Consider the following 15,250-nt stretch of genomic DNA (forward strand, 5'->3'; position numbering starts at 1 on the left):
ACACCCTGTGTTTCATTGAGACCCGTTTTAATTATTCAGGCATCCATATTGGACCTCGCTTCACTCACCTGTCCCACCCTCTAAACAGCACACCTGCACTCACATGCAGATTCAGCTCCTTTAGGATCTTTTAAAGCCTTTAAAGTCAGCGGCCTAAAATATTGATGTGTTGGTTTTTGCTCCTTTCTCCTTCTGCCTCTGAACAGTTCAATCATGTAAGGAGGGAACAAGAGACATACCATCTGCACCCTTTCATAAGAGGCAGATTAAACTGTTTATTTACGTTTACTGTGCCTCTCTTTGAGGTTTTTAGCCTGGTTCTGCCTCCAAACCATCAGAGCTGCATCCTGTTAAACTCAACAGATACATTAAGACCGATTATTTTAACTACATTAAAGCCTGTCTTTTTGCTGAAAGTTAAATTTATGCATACAGAAAGACCAAAACTATACAAAATTTTGTTTTGTATATATATATTTTTTTTTCTGTATGTTTTCCAACCCTGCATAAAAGGAGCTGTAAGGAGAAAAAAAATGCCAGTGTAGGTCTAACTCCATCTGATGCCAGAAGTAATAAAACCAGAGGACAAAACATTTATTAAAACGTCTAAATAAATATAACTGCTGTCCGAAGATCTGATTACAGTCTCTCCACTCGTGATTTTAGGAGGTACCATTTGTCATTTTTCATTCTCATCTGACTGAGTCCCCCATCTCATGTTTGAGCTGTGTAAATACAGCTGAAAGCTGGAGCTTTACTGCAGGCAGATCCCCTGCTGCCGTTCGCGTATCAGAGGCAGAACATGCACTCTGCGAAGCCTGAGGCTTCAAAGATACGGCTCTGCAAGGCTGGAGACCCTCTCACTGACCGCGGCTGTTACTGAGCTGCGTTTTCTTCCTCACCCTCAGCTCTTCTCCAAGCATTTTGTATAATATTTGTTTAGCCTACGCTTAATTCTTCACATGTGAGCTAAATTTAAATAGACATCAATATGTGAACATTTCTTCATAATAAATGAATATTTAATGGGGTGATTTTTTTTCTTCCACGTGACTGTACATGTGACAGACTGAGAGAAAACATCAGACGCATTAGGGCTCCCACCTGAGAAAGAGAAAGTCAGATTTTCTACAAGTGCTTGTAGAAAATCTTAAACTGCTTTCACACAATTGTTTATGAAGCTTGTAACTAGTATTACAACCACAATGAAGCAGCTATTTTTATTTGACTCTGTGTCCCAGAAATTCACAACTATAAGTTCACAGACCGCTGGAAACAGCATTTATTCTTGTTCTCATCTGTGTTTTTTCCTCTAATGATAAAGTATTAAAGACAACTTTCTGTTAGCCCATTAATTAAGACAAAAGCCGCCGTCTCCTTCCCTACATGCTGTACACAGCAGGAAACTATTCATGTTGGATGGGTTTTCACAGCTGTAATAATCCCATCCAACTCATAAGAATGAGTGTTGTTGTGATGCCGCCAATAATAAAGTCCTGGTTAAAAAGAAGAAAAGAAGGTGGTTCTTTGGATAATTTTAGTTCATGAAAGATCCTACTTTTTTTTTTTTTTTCTTGATGTTGATATCTCAATCAGGTCTGAAACTAGGGCTGGGTTACTGTCACACCATGACTCCTCAGGCAATCATGCAGGAGTACCAAATCCAAAGGTTTAAAAATGATTTGAACCTGATATTTTTGTGTTTTTTACAGACATACTGTCAAAGACTTACTTATTCTGTCTTTTTTCTAAACTTTACTTTTTTATAATTTAACTAAGAAACGAGTCCAAGATCCAACTTTAGGTTTTTCCCCACTAAGCCTAAGAAGGTCTGATATTTTGGCAAATGTGTTTAGACGAGCCATTAATGTTTTTATCTCTTTAGAGCAAGCATTATCAAATAATGTCAGAATATGGTATACGGATAGAAAGAATCGCGGAACCTTAGAAGTTAAATTGCAGATGACCGACTAACAATCATCCATCCATTATGGACATCCATGCATACATGCACATAAGCCAGAGTTCCCAGAGAGAACCCACACATGCACAGGGAGACCATGCAGAAAGACCCCAGGGGTTTGAATTCAGGATCTTCTAACAGCAACAATCATAATGAGCCGAGTTGACCTGATCATGTGGTCAAATACTGAAAAATGTGAAATGTTTGTTTCTGTATTCATTAAGAACATCAAAACTAAAGAAATCTGACCATTTTCATTGTGTGAATGCATCAACCAACAGCATGCACTTTTATCCACATTTTTAGGTTAAGAAAAGATCAATTAAGGCCATGTACTTTGACGCATAAATTAGGATAATTATGCAATTCCCTGATATTCACCTGTCTCCATTAAAAAAAATAAAAATCAGAATCATCATGCCAGACCTCGCAGAAGAATATCTAAATTGGCATCAGCCCGGACAAGCCTCATCGGCGCCTCTCTGGGTACAAACTGTGTTAAGTCATAAGCAATATTGGTGGAGACTGGGTTTATTCTTGCTGCCCCGCCTCCAGAAAACCCACTTAGAGCGGTCTGCACAAATCCATCAACTGGGCTATAAATGTAGAAAGTTTATCTGCTTCTTGCTCTATTTGAAAGTAACGACAATAAAGGTTTCATATTCTATTCTGTAAAGTGATATAGCATCAAAGAGGAAACTCAGCAAGGAAATGTCACAGAATAAGGTAACCTTGAACCTGCTAATCTTTCATCTACCTCTTTGCAGATAATTCCTGCAACAAAGCCCCGGGAGAAGCACCTCAGTGTTGTTTAAAACAATTATTACCATGGGGTGGCCATTAAATGTCACCCACTGTGATAAAATATTGCTCCATTCCTGCTCGGGAAGCTGACCCTATCGGTTTTGATGCTCTGAGTGTTGTTGCATCCAGGAGAGTTTTCTCTCAGCTGGGCTAAATAAATGGCTGAGACAAACTATCAGCTCTTATCTGAGCGTTTCAGGGCTGAGGCCGCTGCTGGCAGCGTGACTCTGCAGTCTCACAGACCTGCTGAGTGGCTCTTTGTTAAGACTTACACCAAGTGCACAAACCACAATGCAAAAACAAACACTTGTCTGTTTATAATCTATGTCGATGCTCCAAGGTAACACTCTTAGAAGTGAATAACAATAACAGAGACTCAAGGATTTCCAAACCTTTATACGCAAAACTAATTTCTCCTATTTTGCTGAGTGAATTCCAGGCCTCCTAATATTTCCAAGGCATGTGTGTGTTTTATTCTGCCAGAAAAGCATCATTCTGTCTCTTATTATCCATTGTTAGTGCAGAAAAAAAATGTTTCCATCTCCACCTGAACCTCATCAAGTTCACCAAAAACCAGCAGCGCTGGCAGGATGAAAGTTGCCCATTGCTCCTGCAGCAGCAGCTATATTCCTTTCAATTATAGATGATTCAGCTCCCTCTTTATCCTCCGTCCGCCCGATCCCTCATTCTTCTTTCTTTCAGTCTCAATCATTACAGCCCGTCTGCACACCTTCAATACTGACTCTTTTTTTTCTTGCCAATGATCTCCATTTGTAATGCATGAAATCTTTTATGGAGTTAACCAATGAGCGAATAATGGAGCAACCAGATGGGGATTTATCTAATCTCTCGTGGGTTTATGTGTTTTTCAAATAGAAACAAATGTGCTGGATATCATTGCTCTGCTGTCATATTAACCCTGGGGTTAAAAAGACAGACCGTCACCATAACGTCTTTGTAAGACCAGAAAGTCCGCACAGCCAGAAACTATTGTTCATCCGTAACCTAATTCAAGGCCTGGTATCAGAGAATAGTAGGCCTACTGTCCATTTTTTGAACGAGGACATTCCCTTCAAGTGATTTTACAAAAATATACTTTCAGGGCTCAAATGAGCAAATCAGTAGCACGGATGGACGGAAGAATGAATACATAGAGAAACAGACAGATATATCTTAAAAATATAGTTCAACTGCATCTAAACCCCAAAATATAAGAAACTCCGACCGTAATGTGTAACTCACCCCAAAATCTACTTTTTTGCAGATAAACTGTATAAACTGGCCCCAAGGGTACTTCTTTAATGTTACTAGGGATGCAAGTTATCTATTAATGAGTTAATCTAAAGTTGATTGATCTTATCAGTCGATAAACGGTTAATTGATTGGTGGATATTTTCTTAAAAAGCTGAGTTTTCTCTTGTATCAAGAGGGTCTTTCCATGACATGCAGGGCTGTTTTTTTAACAATACGCTGAATTTAAAAAGAGGCACATCATTATATTTTAACTTTTTGTTGTGCCCCTTGCATTAAATCCTGACTAAATAAGCAACTATCTGTAGTTCTCTCACACATTACTAAACTTAGACATAGTTATAAAATATTACAAAACAGGAACCTATTAGGTTACTGACTGGAAGCAATTAAGATGAATAGAATAACATATGTAAAACACTTCCTCATGAAAGCCCTCACCATCAATTGTGCTTTTGGCATCATATCTATTTCTATCATTTTATAATTTTATGTGTAAAAAAAAAGAAGGAACCGCATAAAGAGCATTTTTCATCCTAGTCATCATTGCACAGTGTAAAATAATCCCATACCAGACTAGAGATGCACCGATGCACTTTTTTCCTGGCAGAGTGGTTAGAGCAGCGTGTTTGCGCTCTGAGATGGATGCAAGTACCCGGTTCGATCCCCACTGCCTGCACTCTGGGTCCCTGAGCAAGACCCTTAACCCCAGATTGCTCCCCGGGCACCGCACAGTGGCAGCCCACTGCTCCCCAAGGGTGATGGGTTAAAAAGCAGAGAACAAATTTCGTTGTAATGTATGTTTCAATGACAATAAAGATGATATTACTATTTTATTACTATTACTAACATCACTTTACCACTCAGAAACCCATTCTGTCATCTGCTGCCTCGGCAGCACCGGCTTCAGGCATCGCTCAAGCCGCGCCTTAAATTAGTTGCTCGAGTTGATATAAGGCACTGGCCAACTGAGCTCCATAAAGCCTCCCTCAACCTCCGGTGATGAGGGGGTGAAAAACCCTCCACCTCAAAATTGGGGGTAAAAAAGCCAACGTGGCAAAACATGTCACTTTCCCTCGTCCTGATCACACACTTACATCCCCCTCCCCCTCCACCTCCACCTCCACCACTACTCATCCCCACACTTAGCCACACCCCTCAGGGTCTCTCTGCATTGCCCACTTTTCAAAATGGGGTATGCTTTTATATCGGGTTGAGTTACACTTTAAGTCCCTGTGAAACTCCTATGGAAAAGAAGTGGTTTCATTCAGGGAATATAAAAAGTTAGAGTTAATAGTAAACATAAAACAGGTACAAAACATGCAGAGTGTGTTGAAAGAAGCACATCTGCACAGACATTCTTTCGACTTTGAGCAACACTAGAAGCTCACATCATGAGTTCACTGAACAGAAATAGACACAATAACATTAAAACTCCTGTAAAGGACCTGTTCCACAAAACCTGTCGACAGTGATGTAGTGGTTCGCAGAGAAGGGGGATATAACCCTAATTTCTGTCCCTATTTTAATAAGCCTGCCAGGATAAAAAAGTTCTTCTCTCAAATGAAAAAGTAGTCCGTTATATTTAGTCGACCCAGTAATATCAGCAGACTGTCACATACACTGTACTGTACTGTTGCGTTTAATACATCCGCTAGAATCGAACATATAAAGATTTTATTTAAGCAACTTTGCTAAAATATTCCAGAGGAGCAACATCATGCTACCGCTGTCACCATAATCCACCAGGGACACCGATCCACGACTACCATGATAATAATAAACCACCAGAGGTTTTAAGCCCTCATCAAACTCCCCACAACATCCTAAGGCTCTAACAGACACGAGGAGGAGCCCATTGCTCTCCTATTACCTCCTACAACACCTCACCAAGAACCTGCAGATGTAATCTAAAATTATTTATGACAAAGCAATGTCTTACTGCCTTTGAGTCTGATGATGAAAATAATCACAATTGCTGGTGAAAAAAAGAAGCATCCCAGTTGTGTGTTTTGACCTTTAATAAATTATTTAGGTACTCCAAATACACAGCATGTAGATGCATCTACTGTCCACATGGGGCATAAGTACCTTCTTTAATTTCAGGATTCATATAGTTTTACAAGGCAAGCTTCAAATACATCTATAGTTATTATTTGTATTTTTCTCAGATGTGTACCTGCAGTAATAACTCCAAAGGCTTAGATTTCCTGAAATAAAGTGCAGCTCTTTTCTTCTTCTTCTTTTGTTTTTGTTTTTTTTTGTACCTGGGAGTTGTTCAAATGGGCCAGAAAAAGAGGAAATCTTTTACCTGAGGAGCTGCGATGTTGAGTCCAGGGTTGGCCAGTTCAAACCTCTCCTGAGATTTCTCTCTGGCCAGACGAGCTGCTTCCTTCACCTCCTTAAACTGCTCTGCAAACTTCAGGTGGAAAGGGAGATAGGGGAGAAGGCACACTTTGCATCATTAAAATTGGATGCATTTACGGCTGTTTGGATGGGGTATCTGCCTTATATTTGTGTTTATGCATGGTGTGGATTAAAATTCAAGTTCTGGGGGGGAAAGTAAAACATGAAAGGTCACGTCTTGAATAACAGAGAATGCCACCGAAGGAAGCCTCCTTTGTAAAAACTACACACTGGCACAAAGAAAAGGTCAATTTTCAAACACCTTCACTTGAAAAGGAATGCACTTGGATACTCCTACAAGATGTTCTAACACAAAGCGTTTTTTGCAGTACGTGACTCTCCTGCCCTGCAGTGACGCAGGTGCACGCTGACTCAGCGTCCCGCAGTACCTGCTGCAGCTGCTGCTCCGTGGAGAAACCCAGGCCGTAGACGGTGTTCGCCCGGCTGTCTGCCCACTGGCCAAACTTCTGGGACGTTTTGGTGAACGTCATGTTGGGGGTGATGGTGCTGTTGATGATAGCCTGATGATGAAGCATATTCAAATGTCAAAGGTGGATCAGAAAACTTGTTTGAGGAGAAGGAAGTTGTTTTTAAGTATTAAAATAACAGAATGCAAGAGAGGCAAATATGGCAAAACTCCCGTCTGTCTGTAGAAATATTAAAACGACACTCAACACTGCAAGACAACTTACACCAGGAATGTATTTACACTATATAAATAGTGTATGTGCAAATTCTCAGTTATCATTGCATCAGCAAACAGGCTTAAATCGGATGCAGCCGGACTTTCGTTCAGTTCTTCCCGTCAACGTTTTCAGAAAGAAATGAGCGAAGGATCCGGTTGCCTCTGATTTAAGCCTGTTTGCCGTATTAAACTTTATTTCCATGACTGTGTTTATTTTGTTTATTTCATTCAATCAAAAAATATGTTGTTAATCCCAAAGGGATATTACATTATTATTAACAGCTAATGAAACCATAAATTCTTCTATTCATCTGACAATTTAATTATTTTTTAAGAACAATGAAACATCATTTTTAAAACAGAAGGAATGGCCTGATAAGAGGTATCAGAGACGCTGTTGTAGGATGTCTCAGTACCTCTAATAAGAGGTATGTCTACGTACGGTACATTATCTTTCCCTAATATACGGCTGGACATCATTTTATATGATTTCCTGCATCAATGCGGCGTGGCATGGAGGCGATCGGTCTGTGGCTCTGCTGATGCATAATGGACGCCTGGGTTGCTCTGATTGATTGCAGGCCAAACAATCACAGTGATATCCTGGTCATTAAGGCAGTCTTTGGTACTTAAACACTGTAGACAGATGCCAAGTCCTGCTGGAAAATTAAATCAGCATCTCCAGAAATCTTTGGAGCAGTGGGAAGCATGGAGGGCACTTAATCAAATACAGTCAGCCAACATCAGCAGACGCCATGGCTCCTAAAGTCTTCCCTGACCCTCCTCTATCTCCAAAATCTGAGAGGTTAATTTCCGTATGAAATACTAATTTTACTTTAATTTAAAAAGGACAAGTTCAGTTCAACTGAGAAACAGTCCAGTCCTTTCTCTGTTTAGACCAGATTAGATCCAGCTGACACTCTCTGGTTAAGGTGTGGCTCTACACCAGGAATGTGACAGCTGTCGTTCATGTTCTGCAAACATTTGGATGAAGTGGCTCTTGAAGTCGACGGCACGCCATGTCAGCTTCCCCAAATACCTGAATGGACTTTGCTTCACATTCCTCTCAGGGCTGCCAGTATCCCTGTTGTGTCCCCTTTTGCCATTTTTAAAACCCAGACAAGACATAAAAGCATCTTAAGCATTCTATATTTCACAAGTACAAAGCATAGTGTTGATCAGATGATCAGCCATAAATATGGGAAATCAGAACAAGCACAAGATGATTCATGTCCCTTACAAGCTGCAGTTAATGGCAAATATTCAGAATTTCTTTTATTAAAAGATAACATTTTAAACTTGCCTTCTTGTCCTTCTATTTGGGCCACTGTCAGATAAAAACTCACCATTTCAAACTATTTGAGAGCCACAAACGGAGACAAAGACCCGACAAGCATGACGTAGAGAGAGAAAAAAAAAAAGCTTGACGTGCTAAAGCTGAATTTATTTTCTATAAAATCCTCAAGTGAATTCAGTCGTTTCAGGTGGATTTGTTGCCAAAATTACTTCTTTTTGTCTCTTCTTCAAAAGCCTCTAGTCTCAGAGGGGATAACTGGCACAACTGTCTTCTGTGTGTTTTCCATGTTTCACAAAGAAGAAGACATTCTGTTAGAGTCCCAGGTGCTTTACGCCGTTCCAATGGATGCCTCATTACTAAGGGAAGGGGGTTATAAATATTGCTCTGAAAAAATACAAATCTAACTCGTGCATTCCTAAAGGCGAACAGCCAAATACACACGGACAAATTTTCCATTTCTTTGAAGAATCTATACATTTTTTGACCAGGGAAGCTTGAACAAAATGCATACCAGGAAAAGAATATATTCCCAAAACAAAGACTATCTTCACAAAAGTCCAACCGAGAAAACTTCCTTCTTACAGTAAGAAGCTGGTGAAGATTCTCTGTCATCCAGGTCATGGTCATTCCAAAAAAAAGTAAAAAACAAAGCAACTGGACATGTTTTCCATAGTTGAAGACGTTTCGGCCTTTGTTGGGCAATGGTATAAACCTTGTTACTCCGCATTACTCCAGACTTTTTGAATTGAGAAAGCTTCCGGGAGAGGAAGCGAAACGTCTTCAACTACGGGAAACAAGTCCAGTTGCTTTGTTTTTTACCTTTTTTTTGGAATTACAGTAAGAAGTTTGAGTCCATTTCATTGACAGCAAAACAAAATTAAAACACAAAAATATGACTAAAACCAGTCCTTTTCCCCCCACATATACAAGCCCTAACCTTCACCACTAAATAATAACACATTATGAAAGTATTTTTCTGAGCACTAATGCAAACACGAACCTACAAATACCCGTTAAACTGCATGTTATGAGTGGGTATGTGTGCTCCTGGCTCCCACCTTAGTCCCGCCCACACTGATGATGCGGTAGACGCTGCGGCTGGCATCGTAGAAGAAGGATACGGTGACGGCATGTTTGCTGGCCGGCAGCCAGTTACGTTTGGTCGCCGGGTCGATCTGGAAGACATGGGCTCGGGTGCTGAAGATGGGCTGCTCCCTTTAAACAACAAGACAGATGATTAAGTGTCACAATTAACGATGGGGCCTTACACAGAAACGCAAAGGTGGCACATTTTGAGATAGGGCTTTGGGTACTTCTGTGTATGGGTGCTTCTCTGCTTATTTTTTGCACGGCAAGTTTAACAAATTCATGTCTATATTTTAATTATTTACACCCATATCTAAAGCTTAAATCTTTTGAACTAAAACCTTTCTCATTACAAGAAAGTAGAAAATTGAGGATTGTCATGAAAAGCTTCCAGAAGTTATTGCAAGATTTAAAGCAAAAAACTAAGTCAAATGCAGTACAAATGTATTAAAGGGCATATTTCTGATGCTTTAACAACCTTTTAAGCACCCAGACGAAAGCCTGAAGGCTAACACATCAAAACTCGTCATTAAAGATAACACATTATCATTATTGTTTTCCAAAGACCCCGTGGTCGTTGAAACTGTGAGGATATAACAACGTTTTGGGTGCAGAGAGGCTGAAGATCCGCTAACCTCTGGCAGTCCAATTAGCCATTCGGCTCACTTTCAAGACAAACTACAAACACTTTCTGTGGGGACAAACAGCAGCGAGAGACTCACAGGACAGTGAGGGACCCACACAGGCCCTATGGTGAATTTATGCAACATTACACAGCTAATAGAGTTTGCACAACGTCGATGCATGCAATGAGACGCTTCTTCTGCAGCCACAGTTATGTACCGACGTTATGGCGATGATATGAGCTAGAAAGAAGCAGCGGTCTTCCTCTGAGCAGGGGAAAATTATATGGGTCAGCGCGGCCAATGTGAGGAATTGTTCCTGGCGGATTTCATAGGAATTACTGAACATTTGCATTTAAACAATAGTCGTTATTGTTTCTGCCACAATTCACAATAGACAATAGCAACAGAGCCAAGAACGCAGATATGGATGTTGTTCTTCAGGCTGAGAACAGCTGCAGAAACAAGAAATATGCAAAACTTTACAAGTTCAAGTTCATTTAACTACCTCCAAGATTGATACAAAAGAGAGAGAAAAATAACAAAATACCTGTCATTAAAATGACTGTCCATGCTACTAAACAACAAACATTATTAAAAACATAAGCATTTATACGCTGTTTAAAACGACTCATAAACTTTTTTTTTTTTTCTTTAATCTTCACCGTTATACCACTACCATGGCCTGAATGGTTAATATGAGTCAGGATTTACCCACAGTTTCATTATTTCTCCAAGTTTTGACCCCATCGTCTGAATGTTGCAGCTCCTCAGCCTGTGTGAGCATTAGCTGTGGTTTCCTGTTGTTAAATAGGAGCTTCACTCGGTGAAAATTCAACGTGATGTGATTTAGAAGTGGTATTCCACACATCTCGGTTGGAAGAAGTGGCTGTTTGAGGTTCGGTTGCAATTATATCATATCGAACCAGTCTGCCTATTCTCCTCTGACCTTTGACATAGACAAGGCTCACTACCGCTCGCTGGATATTTTCTCTTTTTCCAACCTTTTCCTGTGAACCTGAGAGGTGGCCCTGCTAGAAAATCTCAGTAGTTTCTGACATATTCAGAGCAGCCAGTCTGGCAAACAACCAGGCTATGTTTAAAAGTCACTTAATTCCTCTTTCTTCTCCATTCTGATGCTCGGTTTGATCTTCAGCAAGTCGTCTTCATCGCATCTAGAAGAACTGAGTTATTGCCATATCTACCTAATAAAAGAACAAGCGAGATTCTTCGTATTATTTCTGTTTCATTTGAAAAATAATTTTGCAGCATATTTTAGAGTATTAGTGAGCTGAACTACAAAGACATCTATTTCTCTTGCATAAATACGCTCTGGAAAGTAAAGTAATTATTAATTAGTTAGCTTGTTTAACTGTTTTTGAGGGGCAGCATCATGGCTGGGTGGCTCACTCTGTGGTTTTAAAGCAAGAAGGTTCTGGCCACAAATTTGAGACAGGTAGTATGCTGGTGAAGATTATCAGTCATCCAGGTCATGATTAATCCAAAATAAGGTTTAAAAACAACAATTGCACTTCTATTCTGAAACTGAAGACATTTCATTTCCCATCCAGGAAGCTTTCTCAGTTCAAAATGTCTGGAGTAATGTGGAGTTTCCATCTTTATAGACCTGCTGGCGAGGCCTCGTTAGAGCTTAGATTCATATGTAAATTCACCAGGAACTGGTCACCCCAACGATGGAGAGTCGTTAGGCTCATTGTTTGCCTGACTCACAGGAGGAATGTTGTGGTCACATTAGGGCTGGACGATAATTCAATAACAATGTATGCCGATCGCCATATATCAATGACAGAAAAAAAGGGGTCACTAAAAAGTTCAATAAAATAACAGTTTTCCTTCCTTTTGCATTCTAGGCATTAGGTTTATTTTACAGTCATTACATCTTCCCAACCAATCACAAACACAGACCCAGGACCGCTCCATCACCAAGCCCCGCCCCCTTCAAAAAGTTCAGAAAGAGCGTATTCGTCTTTTCTTTTTTAAAAGAAGTTTTGGTAAACGTTGGTTGAATAAAGGGTTGAGTTTAAACTCAGTGTTTGTGTGTTCTGTATCTCAAAATAGGTCGCTAAGCAACAGCATAATATGGCCAAGGCTGCACTTAAAATATATGTTTTTAATTTGTTGATAATTATCGATATTGATCAATATGATTCCTATTTTATCAATATGCTTTTTTTCTATATCTTACAGCCCTAGGTCACATGCATGGAGGTGTGAATTGGTGCGAAACTTGGCAGGAATCAAACCTATTGCTGTGTTGCAAGTTTTTGAAAGTTGAAACCTGAGCCCTCCTCCTCTGTTTAAGGTTGTTTTTTTTCTCGTTTTAGGTAAATGGCTTCATTCATCCCTCTCTTTTGAGACAGGTACTGCCATGAATTCTTGCATGAGTGGTGCCGTCCTGCTGCTCCACACACAAGTAAAAACACACCCCATCAGAAACCTCATTGTGCAACACAAGAGTCATTTTAACATCCAACCTACTATGAGAGACATCATTTCATAGCTCTTATAGCAAAGCATGCACACATTCGCATCGACTGAACCTGCAAGCAGGCGAAAAAATACTCAATGCAGAATAATTCTTCTTCTTTGCAGGTCTTTGCATCCTTACAGACCGTGCTGGCCTTGGCAGAAAATCACGTGGCTCACATCAAAAAACCACCACTGCTGCCGTTCAAAGACCAGCCTGTCAGGTTAACGGGTGATTTTAAAATAACATTAGATGGCAGTGTGTGCATGAATGGTTGTTTGTCTTATTGTTACTTTTTAACATATTTATAAGCTCAAATTACTTTTTACAAATAAAGCTAAATGTCTAACTCTTTAGTTCCTCCTTTTTCTCCAGATAAGATCAACGCCGGCTTTAAAACATTAGCATGGATATCGACAAATAGTGAAATGCTTTCAAACGGCAAACTGACTGTGTTGACCCTGCAACTAATTTACTTTTTTATTTTTTTAGTGGGAAGTTTTAGTGGGAACAATGAACAGCAAAGCAGCTGAGAAAGACACGAATTACTACTTGGAAGAGAAATAAATATGTTCTCTATATTCAGTCTTTTTCTAATCTCCTATAAAGATTCAAGTTCATTTTCTCTTTGGTTGTCTAGCTCTATATGCCCCGGGGGTTTGTGCAGTTGGAACTTGAAATGTGTTTTTGTTATTCTTTGCCTGTTGTATTAGCGTTCGTTGCGCCTAGAAACATTAGAGGACGTTCTCATCATGATCACACCGAGATCACCAATAATGAGAAACAACCGCTAAAGCAATTTAAGACAACAATTCACCGCCTTTGCACCCAGAGAAACAAAGATACCCTGGCTCTTCCGGACGTGTCTTCAAGCTGCAGAGATACTGTATTAAAACAGGAATAAGAGAAAGAGAAAAAAAAAGCTGGCACCGATGCGTCTTTTCACAAAAAAATAAATAAATAAATGAATACTTGGCTCTAATTTGTTTTGCTCGGCTAAACCACTGAGATTATCTCTCTGCTCAGGATAAAAAGCCAGTTTACAACAAGAGGAGTTGACAAACTGAAAGTTCATTGCCTTTTAAAAAGTTATCACACCCAAAACCCAAGCATGGCAATTTAATAAGAACATGTTGTCCAAGCCTAATCTATTAAATTCTCAAAGACACAGTTGTCTTGACCTATTGGTAGAACTGCAATGTCTAATATCTAGTATCCCCCAGCGGCAATTTTTCATGGAAGTCAACATTTAACTGGGTGTCAGATCAACGGATATGAATCAGACTCACTAACAGCGCCACAAAAGCACTTCATTAGACTTAATTAAACTAATCATCTGGCTGCACAACAAATAAAGACGACAACAAGCAAATAAACCAGAATAAACAGGGAAAAAAAGTCACTTATCAACAGACTAACGTAGCTTCTGTCAGAATTTCCCTCCTATCCTACTGGCATCTTAATGAGAAGCGATGACTGACTGCTCGTCAGCCCTTGCAGAAATTAATTGGCCCGGTTGCGACGTCACTGTGAAAATGCCCGTCGAGCTAATCGGCTCAGACAGGAAGCGTCATGCCGATGTTTGATGAAATGAGCAGATTAAAGCTGGATTAACATCCTCCTGAGGTGAGCACAGCTGCTTGTCACAGACTCCTTTTCAAGAATAATCCAGTGCAGGGCAGAGGAGGAAAGTCTACAAGTGCTGCAAAGTTTTATATTATAAAAAACTTTAATTATCAGACATCTGTGCAGCCTTTCATTATTCATCACATGCTGTGAGCCAGAAACGGGGCTTGACTAGTTAGGAGATGGGCTGTTAACAAAAGCAGTTTTGTGATGATAAACGAGCATTTTTAACCCTCCAGTTTTCAGGATTCAGAAAACACAAACCTCTTCAGTTCTGGTTAAAGGTCTACATGCACTTAGAATGAATATCATATCAATTTTGGGCTATTAATTGTGTATTTGAGCTGTTAATTATGGGGGTTGTGCTGATAATACAACACACAACTTCAGTGAGTTTAGGATTTAGTTCTCTGTAATCTGCAACAGGGTGATATACAGTGAGAAAACAACTGAGACGTCCTACAACAGCTACTCTGATTTTCTATCATATTTGGACAAATGGACATTAGATAGAAATTTTAAAACTACTGAAACAAATCTACACTAGTTATAAAGTTTACATAAATGGTGACCATTTTCACATGTTCATAATGTTTCATTTTTACCTTTTAAAAAGGGCAAAACATTCACATTTTGCAGTTATAGGAAATTCATCAATCTTGCCTGAATACCCCCCCGAAAGTCCAATCAATTTATCACTAAGCATTTGTAGAATAACTGGTTCAATTAACAATGACGGAGTCCGTAGATGGGCTGCAGAGCGGCGCTGTTGTTAGCACTGTTGCCTTTCACCAAGAACGTCCTGTTAAAATCCTAGTGTGAGATTTTTTTGAATCTCCATGTGCATGTGTGGGTTCTCTCTGGGTACTCTGGCTTCGTCTCACAGTCTAAAAACATGGCTGTTAATTAGTTACCCTAATTTGCCATTAAGTATTAATGTGTGTGTGTGTGTGTGCGTGTGTGTGTGTGTGTGTGTGTGTGTGTGTGTGTGTGTGTGTGTGTGTGTGTGTGTGTGTGTGTG

General features: G+C 39.8%; 1 protein-coding gene across 2 annotated transcripts in view; it reads right to left on the bottom strand.

Annotated features, from left to right (window-relative positions):
* The window catches only part of homer3b (homer scaffold protein 3b), a 65,467-nt gene that overhangs the window by 31,437 nt on the left and 18,780 nt on the right, over window positions 1–15,250 (bottom strand). For both annotated transcript variants that reach the window (XM_036140991.1, XM_036140992.1), the window contains 3 exons: window positions 9,465–9,621; window positions 6,814–6,945; window positions 6,330–6,437 (listed from right to left, as the gene is read on the bottom strand). In XM_036140991.1, the coding sequence (XP_035996884.1) occupies window positions 6,330–6,437; window positions 6,814–6,945; window positions 9,465–9,621 (397 nt within the window). The remainder of the gene's footprint in view (window positions 1–6,329; window positions 6,438–6,813; window positions 6,946–9,464; window positions 9,622–15,250) is intronic.

This window comes from Fundulus heteroclitus, chromosome 9 (genome assembly GCF_011125445.2).
Source record: "Fundulus heteroclitus isolate FHET01 chromosome 9, MU-UCD_Fhet_4.1, whole genome shotgun sequence".
Taxonomy (NCBI): domain Eukaryota; kingdom Metazoa; phylum Chordata; class Actinopteri; order Cyprinodontiformes; family Fundulidae; genus Fundulus; species Fundulus heteroclitus.